At 45.8% G+C, this 19,844-nt stretch overlaps 1 protein-coding gene across 2 annotated transcripts in view; it reads left to right on the forward strand.

Moving 5' to 3' along the window:
• The window catches only part of SMC2 (structural maintenance of chromosomes 2), a 157,243-nt gene that overhangs the window by 83,632 nt on the left and 53,767 nt on the right, over positions 1–19,844 (forward strand). For both annotated transcript variants that reach the window (XM_069766939.1, XM_069766949.1), the window contains 3 exons: positions 12,524–12,643; positions 12,760–12,964; positions 15,854–15,989. In XM_069766939.1, the coding sequence (XP_069623040.1) occupies positions 12,524–12,643; positions 12,760–12,964; positions 15,854–15,989 (461 nt within the window). The remainder of the gene's footprint in view (positions 1–12,523; positions 12,644–12,759; positions 12,965–15,853; positions 15,990–19,844) is intronic.

Below are 19,844 nucleotides of genomic sequence, written 5' to 3' on the forward strand. Positions count from 1 at the left end.
AACCCTGACACACCCCTAATTCTAATCCCAACCCTAATCCCAACCGTAAATGTAATCCAAACCCTAGCCCTAACCCTAGCCCTAATGGGAAAATGGAAATAAATAAATTTTTTTTAATTTTATTATTTTTCCCTATGGCTAGGTTCACATTGCGTTAGGGAAATCCGTTTAGCGCTAGCGGATTGCGCTAACGCAATGTCTTTTTAGGTGTCGTGTTTAGTGGTCGCGTTAACGTCCCCGCTCTGGAAGATCAGGGATCGGACCTCGGGCGCGCCGCGGACGCTGCAAGCAGCGTCCGAGGCGCGCCACAAAAGTACAGGCACCTTGCTAGCGCGAGCTGAAAATGGCACGCTCTAGCGATGCGCTACACCCGAAAATCACATTGCTGTCAATGGGTGTGCTAACGGACCCGTTGCACGGCGTTAATTGTGACATTTTCGCCGTGCAACGCTGTCCGTTAGCGTTAACCCTTTAACGCAATGTGAACCTAGCCTAACTAAGGGGGTGATGAAGGGGGGTTTGATTTACTTTTATAGAGTTTTTTATATCGGATTTTTATGATTGGCAGCCGTCACACACTAAAAGACGCTTTTTATAGCAAAAAAGTTTTTGCGTCTCCACATTTTGAGACCTATAATTTTTCCATATTTTGGTCCACAGAGTCATGTGAGGTCTTGTTTTTTGCGGGACGAGTTGACGTTTTTATCGGTTACATTTTCGGACACGTGACATTTTTTGATCGCTTTTAATTCCGATTTTTGTGAGGCAGAATGACCAAAAACCAGCTATTCATGAATTTCTTTTGGGGGAGGCGTTTATACCGTTCTGCGTTTGGTAAAATTGATGATGCAGTTTTATTCTTCGGGTCAGTACGATTACAGCGATACCTCATTTATATCATTTTTTTTATGTTTTGGCGCTTTTATACGATAAAAGCTATTTTATAGAAAAAATAATTATTTTGGCATCGCTTTATTCTGAGGACTATAACTTTTTTGTTTTTTTGGTTATGATGCTATATGGCGGCTCGTTTTTTGCGGGACAAGATAACGTTTTCAGAGGTACCATGGTTATTTATATCCGTCTTTTTGATCGCGTGTTATTCTACTTTTTGTTCAGCGTTATGATAATAAAGCGTTGTTTTTTGGCTCGTTTTTTTTTTTTTTTTTCTTATGGTGTTCACTGAAGGGGTTAGGCCAGTTTTATAGGTTGGGTCGTTACGGACGCGGCGATACTAAATATGTGTACTTTTATTGTTTTTTTGTTAGATAAAGAAATGTATTTATGGGAATAATAATTTTTTTTTTCTTTATTTAGGAATTTTTTTTTTTTTTTTTTTTACATGTGTGGAAATTTTTTTTTTTACTTTTTCACTTTGTCCCAGGGGGGGACATCACAGATCACCGATCTGACAGTGTGCACAGCACTCTATCAGATCGGTGATCTGACAAACAGCCGGGCAGGATTAGAGCTGCAGCTGCAGCCTGATCCTGACCCGGAAGTGCTCCCTGCAGGACCCGGATGCAGCCCCGCGGCCATTTTGGATCCGGGGACTGCAGGGAGAAGACGCTCGGTACACGGTGAGTACATCACCGTGTACCGATCGTCTCAGGGAAGCACGCAGGGAGCCCCCTCCCTGCGCGATGCTTCCCTGCACCGCCGGCACACCGCGATCATCTTTGATCGCGGTGTGCCGGGGGTTAATGTGCCGGGAGCGGTCCGTGACCGCTCCTGGCACATAGTGCCGGATGTCAGCTGCGATAGGCAGCTGACACTCGGCCGCGCTCCCCCCGTGAGTGCGGCCGATCGCATATGACGTACTATCCCGTCACTGGGAATTAAGTCCCAGGTCACCTGGACGGGATAGTAAGTCATATGGGATTAAGGGGTTAAGGGTATGTGCACACGTCAGGATTTCTTGCAGAAATTTCCTGAAGAAAACCGGAAATTTTCTGCAAGAAATCCACATTTTTTTTCGCGTTTTTTTCGCGTTTTCTTAGCATTTTGCAAGCGTAATTAGCTTGCAGAATGCTAAAGTTTTCCAAGCGATCTGTAGCATCACTTGGAAAACTGACTGACAGGTTGGTCACACTTGTCAAACATAGTGTTTTACAAGTGTGACCAACTTTTTACTATAGATGCAGCCTATGCCGCATCTATAGTAAAAGATAGAATGTTTAAAAATAATAAAAAAAAATAAAAAAAATGGTTCTACTCACCCTGCAGACAGCCGATCTCCTCAGCGGCGTCCATTCCTATAGATGGTGTGTGTGCGCAGGACCTTCGATGACGTCGCGGTCACGTGACCAATCACAGGACCGCGACGTCATCGCAAGTCCTTCACACAGACCATCTATAGGAACAGAAGCGGCAGCATGCACCGCTGAGAGGCGGGAAGACACCGGGGCCATCAGAGGGTAAGTATATGACTATTTTTTATTTTAATTCTTTCTTTTTTTTTACTAATTCTATGGTGCCCAGTCCGTGGAGGAGAGTCTCCTCTCCTCCACCCTGGGTACCAACCGCACATAATCTGCTTACTTCCCGCATGGTGTGCACAGCCCCATGTGGAAAGTAAGCAGATCAATGCATTCCTAGGTGTGTGGAATCCCCACAATTCCGCATTTTTAATGAACATGTTGCTTTTTTTTCCGCAATGCGATTTTTTTGCGGGAAAAAAAAGCAACATTTTCACTAGAAATGCGGAATACACTGTAATTAATAGGAGGCATATGTGAGCGTTTTTTTCGCGTTTTTATAGCAAAAAAAACGCGAAAAATACTGAACGTGTGCACATGACCTAAATGTTGTGCCTTTTTCTTACTAATTTAATGTATTTGTAATCTTGCCTGAAGAAGGAGCCTCTGAGCTCTGAGAGCCTCTGACAAACTGAAGTAGACCAGAAAATCCTCATAGACATCATGCCGTGATCCAGAGAAATTCTGGAACAAATGAGAAAAAAAGTAATTGAGATCGATCAGTCTGAAAAAGGGTTATAAAGCCATTTCTAATGCTTTGGGACTCCAGCAAATCACAGTGGGAGCCATTATAATCAAATGGTGAATGTTGCAATGTTGCCTTGAGCAGGCGTGTACTATGGAGGACAGAGAATGAACTTCAATCCAATATTGCAGCCAGCAGGTAAGGAAAGGGTTAATCAAACACCCGAAAACCCCGCCTCTATGGCTGAAAATTGTTCCCTCCAAATTCAGGTGACAGAGTCCCTTTAACCCCTTAGTGACGGAGCCAAATTTTTGAAATCTGACCAGTGTCACTTTATGTAATAATAACTCTGGAACGCTTCAACAAATCCCAGTGATTTTGAGACTGTTTTTTCGTGACATATTATACTTTATGATAATGTTAAATTTAGGTCAATATGTTTTGTGTTTATTTATAAAAAATATCAAAAATTTGAGAAAAATGTTAAAAAATTAGCAATTTTCAACATTTGAATGATTATCCCTTTAATCCAGATAGTCATACCACATCAAACCATTAATAAATATCATTTCCCACATATCTGCTTTACATCAGCATCATTTATACAATGTTACTTTATTTTTTTTAGCATTTTAGGAGGTTTAAAATTGTAGCAGCAATTTTTCATTTTTTCAAGGAAATTTACTAAATTTATTTTTTTAGGGACCTATCCATGTTTGAAGTGACTTTAGGGGTCTCATATGTTGGGAAACCCCCAAACGTGATACCATTTTAAAAACAGCACCCCCTGACATATCAAAAACTGCTGTCAGGTAGTTTATTAACCCTTCAGGTGATTTTCAGGAATTAATGCAATGTGGCATGACATGAAATGAAAATGTTTATTTTTACCACCTAAATGCCTCTTCTGAACAGATTACTACAGCAATCAGACTCTAAGGGTACCGTCACACAGTGGCACTTTGATCGCTAGGACAGCACGATCGTTACGCTCTCGCTGTGTCTGACACGCTCCTGCGATCAGGGACCCCGCTGAGAATCGTACGTCGTAGCAGATCGTCTGAAACTTTATTTCGTCGCTGACATCGCTGAATCGGCGTGTGTGACGTCGATTCAGCGATGTCTTCACTGGTAACCAGGGTAAACGTCGGGTTACTAAGCGCAGGGCCGGGGGACAGACACGGAATGTAAGTATGTAGTGTTTGTTTTTTTTACGTTTACGCTGGTAACCAGGGTAAACATCGGGTTACTAAGCGCGGCCCTGCGCTTAGTAACCCGATGTTTACCCTGGTTACCAGGGGACTTCGGGGTCGCTGGAGAGCTGTCTGTGTGACAGCTCTCCAGTGACCACACAGCGACGAAACAGCGACGCTGCAGCGATCGGCATCGTTGTATCGCTGCAGCGTCGTTTCAGTGTGACGGTACCTTAAGGCCGCTATTTGGTCATGAATTGCCATGGCAAACATCAGGACCACACAATCATGATCTGAGGGCACCAATTGGGATAAATAGGAAGCCCCCACACTCTGTTAACCATTTATAGTGATGTAGTCACTATTTACAGCAGCATCTAAGGGGTTAAATAGATTTGGACGGTGCAAACACTGATCGTGGCTGATGCAGAAAGTTGACAGCTGACAGCTACTGGATTGTCACCTGTATGGGGAGGCTATTCTCTTATATGTAAGGTCAGTTAAAAGGCGTATTGGCTGTTATTAAGGGGTTAAGGGGTTAAATTACCATGCATCCATGTTATTGAACGGATTTAGCCACTAGAATGGTTAAATAAGACAGTAGGTACAAGGGAGAGCAGCAATATAGCAGCATAAGACCCCCTGAAACTAATCAAACCATAATCAAATGAAGGCAATAACGCTGTATACCTAAACAAGAGGCAGTATGTATACTTATCACACCATAATAAACAGCCCCCGGGTGCACAATCTGGTCAAAGAAGGGAGAGGAAAAACCCCACGTGTATCGACTTATTGTTATTGCCTTAATTTGATTATTGCGTTTTTCACACAACTGTACGTGTATCAATTTTATTTTGTAATGCAACACTATACATGCCCTTTTTCAGATTTTTAAACATAGTATAGTAGTTAAATCATTAAGCTTTAAAAGAAAACAAAATTATCTAGTCTGAACAATTAATGGTAAATCCTTAAGGCTATGTGTGCACGTTCTTTTAATGTGACTGATCTACATGTGAGATCGCCATGGGACACTTGGGATTGCGTTGACTACGGTGGAGAGGTGAGTATATGTTGGTTTACCATTTTACATTATTTCTAGGACACATGGGCATTGGGGATTTGGTGTTAGGTGAGTTTAATGGGTTTTTATTTTTATGTGTATGTAATTATTTAACTTTTTTTTTTTATTATAATGGTGAGCACAGTTACCAGCAGATGATACTACTCCCATCAGCAGCACATGATGTTACTGTGATCACCGTTGTGGGTCACAGCTACAGGGTCATGCTGGTGTTTCCCATGCTGTCACACAGATGACAGCGTAGGAAACACCATAGAAAGCTGGTTAAACGCAAAACAAAAACTCAGCAAATCCGCAACCATTTCTATACCTGCGTTTTTGCTGCTGATTTTGACTGATTCAATTGAAGTCAATGGGTGAAAAACGCTGCAAAAAAAAACAAAGAATTGACATGCTGCAGAAAAAAATGCACTGCAAATACTCAAAGGCAATTTACAGATCATGTGCACAACACTTCAGGAATGTCATTGAATTAGCTTGTATAAGGATCCATGGTGTTTTTGGCTCATTTCCGTGGAGAAAAACGCCTCAAAAACGCACTGTGTGCACATAGCCTAAAACTGAGATTTTATCATCAATTTGTTCTTTCTACTGGGCGAAACTTTATCTTGTCCTCAGTCAGTTACTAACAATGGCCATTTCTCCTTCCCCTCATTGGGGGACACAGACCGTGGGTGTATGCTGCTGCCACTAGGAGGCTGACACTAAGAGATACAAAGAAAGTTAGCTCCTCCTCTGCAGTATACACCCTCCTGCTGGCTCTCGGCTAACCAGTTCTTGCTTAGTGTCCGTAGGAGGCACACGGAAGGGTCTGCTATTCAGACCCAAAACTCTTTATTATTTTATTTTTACCTTTTACATTTTTGATTTTACCTTCTACAACGAAGGGGCGACGGATCCTTTCAAGGTTCCGATCTCCCCGAACCATCAACAGGCGAGCACGGAGAGTGTCGCCTCTCCGTATCCTCTCCTGCGACGTGGGATGCCATGCCTGAGCTGATTCTTAGGGGCGACGGGCCCCTTCAAGGGCACAGATCTCCCCACACCCTGAACGGACGAGCACATGGAGTGTCGACCTCCATGTATCCTCTTCCCCAGCCAGGCCTATTGCCGAACATTCAGCCCTGTCCCATCCTAGGTGATTAACCCTTTGGATGTACAGAGGCCCCTCTATATGGCGTCCAAACTGACCCCACTGCATCACCACTGTTGAAAGCGGATGGCACAAGGAGGCGGATGGTACCTCTCCACCTCCCTGCTAAAGGGACGATGGATTGAGGGTTCCTCTTTATCCCTGCACCATCCAAACAGCAGCGACAGCAGAGGACCTCTTCTAACTTCCCTGACCTGCTGAACAGATCTGCATACTCGGCCTTGCGGCAGCTTCCTAGGTGAGTGCCGAGAATCTAGCGGCTGGAGGGCTCTGCGCAACCAACGTTTTCTCCCTTTACTTTTTTTGCAGCGACGGGTTGTTTTTCCTGCTCGGCGCCGGCCGCCACCAAAAATTTAGCCTTTGGGTTCGTGTAGGCCGCAACTCGGAGCCTCCGCCCATACTAGGTTGCGCCTTATGGCTCCGCGCCCTATTCAGGCGCTTCTCGTTCAAGACGAGAACACAGCATGTTCTCGGCGGCCATATTCATCCTCCTGCCGCTTCCGGACACCAGCTGTGTACATCCGGAAGTATACCCTGGTCTGAAAGACACATAACCAGCCCGAAGCTGGTCACCTTCCCAGAGTACCTACTTCAAATTAGCGCAGGAGCCCTCCGCCGCCGCTGATCCCAGTTTTTTCCCAGAGTACCTTGTTCCTCTGAGTAGCTTCGTAACTGCTGCAATCCATGGCTTCTCTGACCAAGAAATTGTATCCCTATGTGAACCCGCTGTGGTTCGTAGTGCTCGCAGGACCAATACACATGGATCCTCTCCTACATTGGAGCCATCGGCTAGCAGGCGCTGCAAGTATTCTAGAAACGCACAGGCGTCTAGAGAACGGGAGCTTCATTTCTTGATCTCCCTCACCAATGATTTGCTTAGAGCTAGACTCTGCATCCGAATCAGAGGTGACCTTGGATCTGGACTCTCCAAAGCCTCAGCACAAGCTGGATTCGCCTATTTAGACCATCATCCAGTCTCTGTGGATTGACAAGGACTCCAAATGGAGATAAACTCTTTAGTAGTGCATTTGCCATTTTCCTGGAGAGGGAGCTTCCAGATAATTGATTCCCTGGCGAGCACCATGGTAGTGCAGTGGTAAACACTGGTGTTTTTACAGCATAGAAGTCCAGGGTTCCGCCCCCACCATGAACAATCGCAAATGGACTTGCTCTAGAAACAGACGCTTCTTCAAGCGACACCAGATGCCATCCCTGGTTTAACTGTTTTTTTAAGGGCGACGGGTCCTTCAAAGGACACCGATCTCCTCACACCATCATCAAATGAACACATGGAGTGTCGCCTCCACGTAGACTCTGCTACAGCCGGGCCTGATGTCAACCCCGGTCCTCCAGGGGACTTGATCTCCGTAGAGGTACAGACGCCCTCCTTTTGACGTCCGAGCAATCCCCCTCTGCATCGCCACTATTTAATGGATGATGCATAGAGGCGGATGATCCCTCTCCACCTCCCTGTTAAGAGGATGGCTGATTGAGGGTTCATCTTTTTATCTCTGCACGTTCAATGACGGCAGAAACTCAAGACATGGTTTTTTTCCTCACCTGCTGGATGCAGCCGCACACTTTGCTACCTAGCAGCTTTACTATGGTATACCTACCGGTATCCCTGCCCGATGGATCATCTTTTACACATACCACGGACTGTCAAACAATCTGACTCGTTCCGTCTTGCGGCATTGAGTACAGCTTTCTGCCTTTCTTTAGCCCCGCACGGGTTGCCACAGCAATGGACCCCTGGCTACTTTGATTCACAATAAAAACAAGCAAAATAAATTTTTTGGAGTATTGTCCACCACGCATAGGAGTGTCCTATGTAATTGTGTTATAGACCTCACCACAGGGTGTTTGGTCTATGTACCTTTTGTTACTCATGGTTCCAGTGTTGGTCTATATTTGTTTGATTCAGAACAGTTGTTCTTTTCCGGAGACAGTACGGCTGGCCAATCAAACCTCTTTAGCGGGAGACTTTGTGGTGCACACCTCTTTGAATGCGGCTAGTTGCGCAGCGCTTTCTGCAGCGAATGCCATTTCATTCGGAAGGGCTTGATGGATCAGAGAATGGAATCGTACTCCGCGTTAAAAAAAAAAAAACCCTCTGACATCACTCCCTTACAGAGTGGTCGCTTATTCGGTGAGCAGGGAGGTGTTCCCCACGCAGGAACAAAGGATCGCAGGCTTCCTATAGATACAACCAACAGTGGAAGAGTTGCCCAGCACAGTCTAGATCTAAGGGATCTTGGTTCCAAAAAAGGGGACCGAAAAGTAACACTGATCCTGGACCTCTAACTTTTAACAAGCTTGAACAGGCAAGTCACGATCTTGCCTTCGGCTTTGCTACTGCTCCCAGAGTGTTCGCCATTATCATGGCGGCTGTCATTTCCCTTTAGAACTCTTGGTGTGTGGCCGTCCTGCCCTATTTGGTCGACTTCCAGCTGTTCTTTCAGGTATATGCTGAGCCCGTCTATATGTACTTTACGATACCCTTCTTCATCTGGGCTGGCGGATAGGCTTAGACTGTTCTTTCTCATTTCCAGTCCAGCAGATATCGTGTTTAAGGATGATCCTGGCCACCTCCAGAGGGTTGGTAATCCTCCTTGAGACAAGGCCGTGGTCCTTCAACAGGGAACCCCCGCTCTTGGTCACACATTCCGGGCCAGAATGGCCATCCGGCCATTCTGGCAAATACCAGAATGGCCTGTCTGGTCTTCTCTGCTACGTCATTAAACGAAGCGGGTTCTCAGGACGGCTGAATTTCATCCCCGGTCCGTTCCTGCCCTCATTCCATCCGATCGGCAATGAGGATCCCTAGGAAGAATAATAGCAATGGAGACAGTTCCCTTTGCTCCGCTTGCTTTCTGCAGGGCAAACAGGTTTCCAGAGGGTAGTCTCTTAGCGTCTTTTTCATCCGGGGGAGATCCTTTCTCCCGGTTCAGTACTTACTAGTGACTACGGAGCGTCACCACACTGCTCAAGGCCTCTGATTATTTCGGGAATCTAGTCTCCCGATCAGTTTTCTGGGGATCTCAACAGTACCTCTGCTCCTACAGCAGGCCCAATGCCTTTTGACACGTCTCCCTATCCAAATTCAGTTGGATATTGTCTCGGCAGTGCCATACGTCTATCATCTAGCAGTTCTCCATGGTCAGGCACCTTGACCTACGTACCTCACACTCTCTGATGGGCAGAGATCTATCATTCGGTGATCTCGTCAGTACTCATCCCAGGAGTAGAACTCTGACCAGCAGTATTTCCTCAACCGCCAGGGTCACCTCATGTGAGTGGGAAATTCATCCGGAAGTCTTCCGACATATCTGCCTTCACTGGAGCACTCCAGATGTAGATTGAATGGCGTCCAGACTGGACGCCAATGTACCCGAGTTCATGGTTCGACCTCGAGACCCAAAAGCCATCGCAGTGCATGCTCTGTTTCTTTTGTGATACCAGCTCCATCAATCCTCTTCCAGAGGGCTTTTAGGAAGCAGGAAGGCCCCAGTGTTCCTGGGAGATCCGCACTGGCCAAGTCAGGTGTTGGGTTCTTTTGTTTGGCGGACCTAGTATTTTTCCACCTTATTGCAACAAAACTGCAAGTAGGGACTTTCTTGCAGAGAGTTATCACATGTGGTCTCTCCCTATCGTATGTCTTTACATTTTGGGTCTTTAATAGTTCTGGGAGTCTTACAGTAGACTCTTTGTGATCTGGATAGACTTTTCTATACTGCGAGGTCCCCCCTCCCTTTTTTCTCTGCGATCATGTCATTCAGATGTGTCTTCAGAGCTGGCCACTCTGCTCCTTCAGACCTTTTTTCCTTATTACCATCGAGGCAAGGTTGTCCTCAGGCCGTCCTCGTCTCTTGTTACAAAGGTGGTATCGTACTTCCACTGTTACGAGGGACTCGTTCTTCCCTTTTCTCTTTCCGCTCCGGTCCGTAAAACGGAATGGGTTTCCCATACCCTGGACAATGTGAGGGCCCTGAGTACGTGTCGAGGTCGGCGTCCTTCCAGAGCATGGACACTTCATTTGGGCTTCCTGATGTTTTCAGTAACGGCTTAGCCGTTTCTTCGGCCATGTTAGCCTAGTGGTTTCTTCACACATCCAGAAGTCCTTTTGTGTTAGACGTCAGCCTATTTTCACTCCACTCGATCGTTTTCTTGGGTTCTAGACACCAGGCGTCAGCAAGGCACGTCTGTCAGTTTTGTGGGTTCGTCCAGTCCGCATGCATCCTTGAAGCACTATAATTCCCAGACTTCCGCAGACGTGAGTCTGGGCAGGCGGACTCTGCAGGCCGCGGTGGTTCACTTGTAAGTAGCCGTTACACAGGGCATGATCTGCGGTTGTCCCCACCCAGGGACTGCTTTGGGATGTCCCACGGTCTGTGTCCCCCAATGAGGCGAAGAAGTAGGAATTTTTTGTGTATTCACCGTAAAATCCTTTTCTCCGAGCCATTCATTGAGGGACACAGCTCCCCCACCCTTTGTGCTTGTTTTATAATTTGATATATATATATATATATATATAATTCGACATGCTATACTCTCATATGTTGTTATTGATCTCCTACTGCTTTTGCACCGAATTGGTTAGCTGAGAGCCAGTAGGAGGGTGTATACTGCAGAGGAGGAGCTAACTTTCTTTGTATCACTTAGTCAGCCTCCTAGTAGCAGCAGCATACACCCACGTCTGTGTCCCCCAATGAATGGCTCGGAGAAAAGGATTTTTTACGGTGAGTACACAAAAATCCCTATTTCCTTTAGGCTGTGTGCACACGTTGCAGATTTTTCGTGTTTTTTTCGCTATAAAAAAAAAAAGCATACGTTATGCATCCCATCATTTAGAATGCATTCCGCAATTTTTGTGCACATGATGCGGTTTTTTTTCAGCGAAAAAAAAAACGCAGCATGTTCATTAATTTTGCTGATTTTTTGCGTGTTTCCCACTATATCATTGCATTGGGAAAACGCGCAAAAAAACGCATGCGGATTTCTTGCAGAAAATGTCCTGTTTTGCTCAGGAAATTTCTGCAGGAAATCCTGAACGTGTGCACATAGCCTTTGTGTCAGAGTGTGAAGGCCTGTTATGGGGTTTGATCTACCTGAGTTATCTGATTTTTGTTTACTTTTAATTTCTGGTTTTCGTGGATACACAAAGGACGGGGATGGACCAGAAGGTGCAGAAACTGCAGTCACTTCTACTTCTTCATTATCATAATCTTTGGAGTGTTCGTTAGCTAGCCACCAGTGCCGATCATACTGTATTCACAGATCAAATTTTTTTATTTTAATTATTGCTACGTTCCACACCACTTCTGAGGCGTGCTTGTGGTGCTCGCCATTCTAGAATCTGCTCAGGTTGTCTGTTACTGGGCAGGATCTGGGAGATGTGACTGGATTGGTGGTAAGCAGTTTGAGCGGGACGATCTAAGTGTTTATAAAGCTCCTCTCGTGGTCCATTCAGCTGTTCGTCGTGTGAATAAGCAGCCGAAACATCCCTCCCAATATCTAAAAAAAAAAAGACCCTACCCTTTTAGATCACAGGCTGAACAGATCTCAATTCAAGATTTTAGAATTGACACTTTTATATAGGTTTTTTTTATAGTTTTTTTTTTAATTTTTTTAAATTTTTGTCTGATCCCATTGAGAGCGCAACATGATTTTTGTGGCTAGGAGCATAGGAGACACTTGAATTTTATTTAATATCCTATTGATTTTTCGGTAATACATTTTGAAATATTATGTTTGATTCCGCATGGGTAAAATAACTAACAAAAATTCTCTTATGACATATCTGTTGAAAGCCTGTACTATTGAGTTGAATGGTGTTTTTCCAATTTCTCTATCTTGTTTCTTGCTTGAGTTATGAGTAGAAACGTAAAGGCATGCAATGCAGAAATTCACATTTTTTTCACAACTTTGAAAATCAATTTTAAAAAACCCTAGAATTTATAGAATTTTTTTTTTTGTTCACATTTTGCATCATCTAACACAGTATTGCCAAAGAACACATTTTCAAAAAAATTTAAACTATAGTGGTAATATTCATTGGTTCACTTGACATGGAATGACCCTATAATCTCTCCTTAGGAAATATAGGCAGATGAATTGTACATGAATATTTCTCTCTGTTCACCTTAGGTCACAGGTAAAAAATTGCTGGAAAAAGGGGAATTGAAACGGAGGCTCACAATCATTCCACTCAATAAAATTTCAGCACGCTGTATAGGAGATGATACCATCAAGGTTGCAAAAAATCTGGTATGTATTTGTTCAGAGTTTGATTTGCTGAGGTTAAATTAAATTGTGATTATGTGAAATCTACTTTGGAGAAACTTCAAAAAAAAAAAAAAAAAAACATTTTTTTTTTTGTGTAGGTTGGAGCTGACAATGTAAACCTTGCCCTAACATTGGTTGGCTATGAGTCTGAGCTGCAAAAAGCAATGGAGTATGTGTTTGGAACAACATTGGTTTGTGACACACTAGACAATGCTAAAACTGTGACCTTTGACAAACGAGTGTTAACCAAAACTGTGACTCTAGATGGAGATACTTTTGATCCACAAGGAACACTCAGTGGAGGTAACTTTATTTCCTAAAATTCTTTATACAAAGTTAATAAAATAACTACAAAGAATCCTGTTGTAATTGCTATAGAACTGCTATATAGTGCTTTTTAATTGGTTTAAGAAAATGTTATAGTCCAGACCTGGGCAAAGTGCGGGCCACATCCGGCCCTCTGGCTGTCTGTCTGGCCCGCGGACCGAGGCAGCCATGGGGCTTAAAACCTGAGGTCCGCACTGTGCCCGCTTGCTCACTCACCGTCTCCCGCAGTCAGCATTGGTGGAGGAGGGGCCTCCGGCCACTTCCTCCACCAATCTGCGTGTGAAACAGCTGATGCGACGACGTCATGTCAGCTGTGTACCGCCCGAGAGTCAGCGCATCAGAAGCAGGGCGCCTGGGAACGGGACTGAGGTGAGTATGTGGTGTTTTTCATGTGTATGAACATGGGGATTCTATGGGGGGGGGGGTGAACTTAGGAATTCTGTGTCGGTGAACATGGGGATTCTGTGGGGGTGAATGTGGAGATTCTGTGGGGGTGAATGTGGAGATTCTGTGGGGGTGAACGTGGAGATTCTGTGGGGGTGAACGTGGGGATTCTGTTGGGTTGAACGTGGGGATTCTGTTGGGGTGAACGTGGGGATTCTGTTGGGTTGAACGTGGGGATTCTGTTGGGTTGAACGTGGGGATTCTGTTGGGTTGAACGTGGGGATTCTGTTGGGTTGAACGTGGGGATTCTGTTGGGTTGAACGTGGGGATTCTGTTGGGGTGAACGTGGGGATTCTGTTGGGGTGAACGTGGGGATTCTGTTGGGGTGAACGTGGGGATTCTGTTGGGGTGAACGTGGGGATTCTGTTGGGGTGAACGTGGGGATTCTGTTGGGGTGAACGTGGGGATTCTGTTGGGGTGAACGTGGGGATTCTGTTGGGGTGAATGTGGGGGTGAACGTGGGGATTCTGTGGGGGTGAACGTGGGGATTCTGTGGGGGTGAACGTGGGGATTCTGTGGGGGTGAACGTGGGGATTCTGTGGGGGTGAACGTGGGGATTCTGTGGGGGTGAACGTGGGGATTCTGTGGGGGTGAACGTGGGGATTCTGTGGGGGTGAACGTGGGGATTCTGTGGGGGTGAACGTGGGGATTCTGTGGGGGTGAACGTGGGGATTCTGTGGGGGTGAACGTGGGGATTCTGGGGGTGAACGTGGGGATTCTGTGGGGGTGAACGTGGGGATTCTGTGGGGGTGAACGTGGGGATTCTGTGGGGGTGAACGTGGGGATTCTGTGGGGGTGAACGTGGGGATTCTGTGGGGGTGAACGTGGGGATTCTGTGGGGGTGAACGTGGGGATTCTGTTGGGGTGAACGTGGGGATTCTGTTGGGGTGAACGTGGGGATTCTGTTGGGGTGAACGTGGGGATTCTGTTGGGTTGAACGTGGGGATTCTGTTGGGTTGAACGTGGGGATTCTGTTGGGTTGAACGTGGGGATTCTGTTGGGTTGAACGTGGGGATTCTGTTGGGTTGAACGTGGGGATTCTGTTGGGTTGAACGTGGGGATTCTGTTGGGTTGAACGTGGGGATTCTGTTGGGGTGAACGTGGGGATTCTGTTGGGGTGAACGTGGGGATTCTGTTGGGGTGAACGTGGGGATTCTGTTGGGGCGAACGTGGGGATTCTATGGGGCGAACGTGAGGATTCTATGGGGGCGACATGCAGCATATGGGGGGTGTCGTGATGCACATGGGGAGGCTATGGGGGTGACATTCTGCATATGGTGAGGCTATGGGAAGGCTGTATACTGTCATGCAGTACATGGGGAGGCTGTGGGGCTAATGCTGTATATAAGGAGGCTGTGTGGGGCTTGTGCCGTATATAGGGAGGCTGTGTGGGGATTATGCCGTATATAAGGAGGCTGTGTGGGGCTCATGCAGTGTATATAGGGAGGCTGTGTGGGGCTCATGCTTTATATAGGGAGGCTGTATGGGGCTCATGCCGTATATAGGGAGCCTGTGTGGGGCTCATGCTGTATATAGGGAGGCTGTGTGGGGCTCATGCTGTATATAAGGGGCTGTGGGGGGGTTCAAAGATATATAGGTGGGTGTCACATACTTAAAGGGAATCTGTCACCTCCAAAATCAACGGTGAGCTAAGGCCATCGGCATCAGGGGCTTATCTACAGCATTCTGTAATGCTGTAGATAAGCCCCCAATGTATCCTAAAAGATGAGAAATAAAGGTTAGATTATACTCACGCGGGCCGTCCGGTCCGGGGCCTCCCATCTTCTTACGATGACGTCCTCTTCCGGTCTTCACGCTGTGGCTCCGGCGCAGGCGTACTTTGTCTGCCCTGTTGAGAGCAAAGTACTGCAGTGCGCAGGCGCCGGGAAAGGTCAGAGAGGCCCGGCGCCTGCGCACTGCAATACTTTGCTCTGCCCTCAACAGGGCAGACAAAGTACGCCTGCGCCGCAGCGTGAAGACCAGAAGAGGACGTCATCTGATGAAGATAGGAGGCGCCGGACCGGACCAGCACCGGGACCGCCCCTGGGTGAGTATAATCTAACCTCTTTTTCTCATCTTTTAGGATACATCGGGGCTTATCTACAGCATTACAGAATGCTGTAGATAAGCCCCCTGATGCCGGTGGGCTTACCTCACCCGCGATTTTGGGGGTGACAGGTTCCCTTTAATTATGCTCAATATTAAGTGATACAATTAGTATTAATAAATTAATATTGAGTAGAATTAATTTCAAGCTATTACGGTAGTTTGGCCCTCCGCAACAGTCATGGCCTCTCATGTGGCCCCTCTGTCAAATTAATTGCCCGCCCCTGTTATAGTCTAATCTATGAACTGTTGATGCATCAGATAACTCTGCATTATACAACACTTGTCCTGTTTGTTTTTTTTCCTTGCCGTTAGGTGCTCGTTCCCAGGCACCATCCATGTTATCTAAAGTTCAGGAGATCAAGGATGTCCAGGAGGAATTGAAGATCAAGGAGGCTGAGCTGCAGCCAGTGGAGAATGAACTAACTTCCTTAAAGAATACAGCAGAAAGGTAACACACCATTTGATCACATGCAGCTTCAGTGAGGCGTCCACTGGTGACCAATCGTATATTAGTTGCTCGGTGTATAAAAGTAGAGCATTAATGAGTTCACAAGAAGACAGTCAGTTACAGGGTTGTTAACTTAATATTTTTTCTGGACAGCTTATCAAAAATTCATGGACAGACAATATTGTATACAAACACATTGTAGAGCTATAATAAATAATTAAGATTATAAGTGATGCATATCTAAAGATCATAATTCTGATGAAAATATCCAATACATTAAAGTGTTGGAAAATGTTGATAATTATAATATGTATAAGTTTCTTCAGCTTCAAAAAAATATTCTGACACCTTACATTTTTTCATGGACAGGGCAAAAAAGTGCCCTTTTTTTTTTTTTACATATTGTCCTGAAATTTCTGGATGTTTAGGATCCCTGGTCAGTTATCGGTATGTGAAGGAAGTTTCTGAACTATGTATTCTGAGGGGATTCTTATGGTAGAACACCTAAGTCTAGTTTCAGATGTGGCGTGAAGTTTCCACCTTGGACTATTGTGGATTTAAAGGGATCCTGTTAGCAGGATTGTGCACAGTAACCTACACACAGTGTCAGATCGACGCCATTATACTGATTAAAATGATACATTGGTTGATGAAATCCGTCTTGTGGTTGTTATTTAATCTTTATTTTCAGTTTTGAGTTGATATGCTCTTGCTCTGGGGCGGCCTGTGTGAGGGGTCTTCATGTGGTGCTCTGCTTAGGTAGTCATCTGTATGGCTTCTAACAGGTCACTGATTCCTCACTGACCTGCCCCCTATTTTACATGATGAATATTTAACCTCTTTCTGACATCGGACGTAATATTCCGTCCATGTGACCTGGGCCTATTTTCGCATGGACAGAATATTACGTCATTTTTTTTTAATGTGACACTGCGACCGAAGTCGCGGTGATCGCATTAAAATTCTGGCGCCATCTTACCTCTGGGTAGATGGTATCGTCATCCTGCGAGGTGTCACCGCCCTCCTTAACCATGATTCCTGTGATTATCTGTTCAATTCTGAACAGCCAATCACAGCATTTCTCAGTTTCAGGCAACCAGATCACCTAAAACACTGATGTCCCAGCTTACGATCTGTGCTTCAAGAGCACCTATCCTAGGCTGGTGCTGGCAACGGCAGGCATTGCTGAACCCACTCTGATTGGTGTGATCGTTGTAATCCATCGCACCAATCACAGGGCACAGCTGCGGTGTGACCGTGCTGTGACCTGCATAGGATCTGAGCTGTGAGAGCACCAATACTAGGCTGTTGCCTGGCAACGCAAGCGTCACCAGGGTCAGCTCTGATTGGTGCAATCGATGTCCTCATCGATTGCACCAATGATATGACTGCTCTGTGACCTTTCTGTGACTGCGCTGCAAGTTCTCACAGTAGCTGAGGATTTCTGCAGTGCAACCACGCTACAGGATCTGTGCTGGGCCTTGTGGTGCCACAGAAGCCTGTAACACCACAATCCCTGCTGAAGAAAGACAACAAGAGTAGGTGTTTTGATTCCAGATCCCTGCCCGATCGCTCCTCTTCCCCCATCCCCCTCTTTTTACCCCCTCCATCCCCCTTTGCACCACCTCCGTGCGCACATCCAGCAGCCGCCGAGCTTTGATTAGTGATGCAGTTCACTCATCAGAGCTTGTGCCTGCTGTTTTTACAGTTTTCTCTCACTTTTTTTTCCCCTGGTTGCTGTTTTTTTTTTTTTTTTTAGCTTTTTCTTTTCAAACAAAAAAGTTTACACGAAGCACGATCTCACACGGATAACTTTTATACCAGCATCCACTCTTCAAATCCCTCTGTGCGAGGTACCGCAGAAAGGCCTTACAAAAACTCTAATTGGGCAGATGCTCAGAAGGGGTGACAGCAGAGCCCAATGTAGTGACCACCTGCTGGTGGTCAAGTACAAGGACAAGAAGGATGTCTTTTTCTTGACCACCATACATGGTGATGGCAGCATCCTCGGCACTGTACAAGGTACCTCTGCACAGGTCTGCAAACCGGACTGTGTACTGGGGTACTGTGTACTCTCTGATCAAGCCCTCCAGCCGTACAGTGCTTTGAGAAAGGCCAAGGTGTGATACAAGAAGCTGGACGTGCACATCGTACAGATGGCAATTCTCAACGCTTTCCTGTTGTCGCCATGTTCAGGCCAGACCGATACGTTGTACCTTCAGTTCCAGGAGGTAGTGATAAACTTAATCTTTGGAGATTTTTATCCTCTCCTGACCGCTCAAGTGACCGCGACGTTACTGAAGGTCCTTCACTCACCGCATTCTAAGGAACAGAGTGAGACGCTAGCAGCGGTGAAGGCCAGGGCCCGTCCGAGGGTGAGTATATCCATGTTTTTTATTTTTATTCTTTATTTTTAACATGAATATGGATCCCAGGGCCTGAAGTAAAGTCTCCTCTCCTCCAGACCCTGGGAACAACACGCCGAAATGCAGGGCCGTACCCGGCGTATAAGACGACCCCCGACTTTTGGGACAGTTTTTAGGGGTCAAAAAGTCATCTTATACGCCGGGAAATACGGTATATGTATATATATGTATGTATATACAGTGGGGCAAAAAAGTATTTAGTCAGTCAGCAATAGTGCAAGTTCCACCACTTAAAAAGATGAGAGGCGTCTGTAATTTACATCATAGGTAGACCTCAACTATGGGAGACAAACTGAGGAAAAAAAAATCCAGAAAATCACATTGTCTGTTTTTTTAACATTTTATTTGCATATTATGGTGGAAAATAAGTATTTGGTCAGAAACAAAATTTCATCTCAATACTTTGTAATATATCCTTTGTTGGCAATGACAGAGGTCAAACGTTTTCTATAAGTCTTCACAAGGTTGCCACACACTGTTGTTGGTATGTTGGCCCATTCCTCCATGCAGATCTCCTCTAGAGCAGTGATGTTTTTGGCTTGGCAACACGGACTTTCAACTCCCTCCAAAGGTTTTCTATAGGGTTGAGATCTGGAGACCGGCTAGGCCACTCCAGGACCTTGAAATGCTTCTTACGAAGCCACTCCTTCGTTGCCCTGGCGGTGTGCTTTGGATCATTGTCATGTTGAAAGACCCAGCCACGTTTGATCTTCAATGCCCTTGCTGATGGAAGGAGGTTTGCACTCAAAATCTCACGATACATGGCCCCATTCATTCTTTCATGTACCCGGATCAGTCATCCTGGCCCCTTTGCAGAGAAACAGCCCCAAAGCATGATGTTTCCACCACCATGCTTTACAGTAGGTATGGTGTTTGATGGATGCAACTCAGTATTCTTTTTCCTCCAAACACGACAAGTTGTGTTTCTACCAAACAGTTCCAGTTTGGTTTCATCAGACCATAGGACATTCTCCCAAAACTCCTCTGGATCATCCAAATGCTCTCTAGCAAACTCCAGACGGGCCCAGGCATGCACTGGCTTAAGCAGTGGGACACGTCTGGCACTGCAGGATCTGAGTCCATGGTGGCGTAGTGTGTTACTTATGGTAGGCCTTGTTACATTGGTCCCAGCTCTCTGCAGTTCATTCACTAGGGTCCCCCCGCGTGGTTCTGGGATTTTTGCTCACCGTTCTTGTGATCATTCTGACCCCACGGGGTGGGATTTTGCGTGGAGCCCCAGATCGAGGGAGATTATCAGTGGTCTTGTATGTCTTCCATTTTCTAATTATTGCTCCCACTGTTGATTTCTTCACTCCAAGCTGGTTGGCTATTGCAGATTCAGTCTTCCCAGCCTGGTGCAGGGCTACAATTTTGTTTCTGGTGTCCTTTGACAGCTCTTTGGTCTTCACCATAGTGGAGTTTGGAGTCA

This window comes from Ranitomeya imitator, chromosome 1 (assembly GCF_032444005.1).
Source record: "Ranitomeya imitator isolate aRanImi1 chromosome 1, aRanImi1.pri, whole genome shotgun sequence".
Taxonomy (NCBI): domain Eukaryota; kingdom Metazoa; phylum Chordata; class Amphibia; order Anura; family Dendrobatidae; genus Ranitomeya; species Ranitomeya imitator.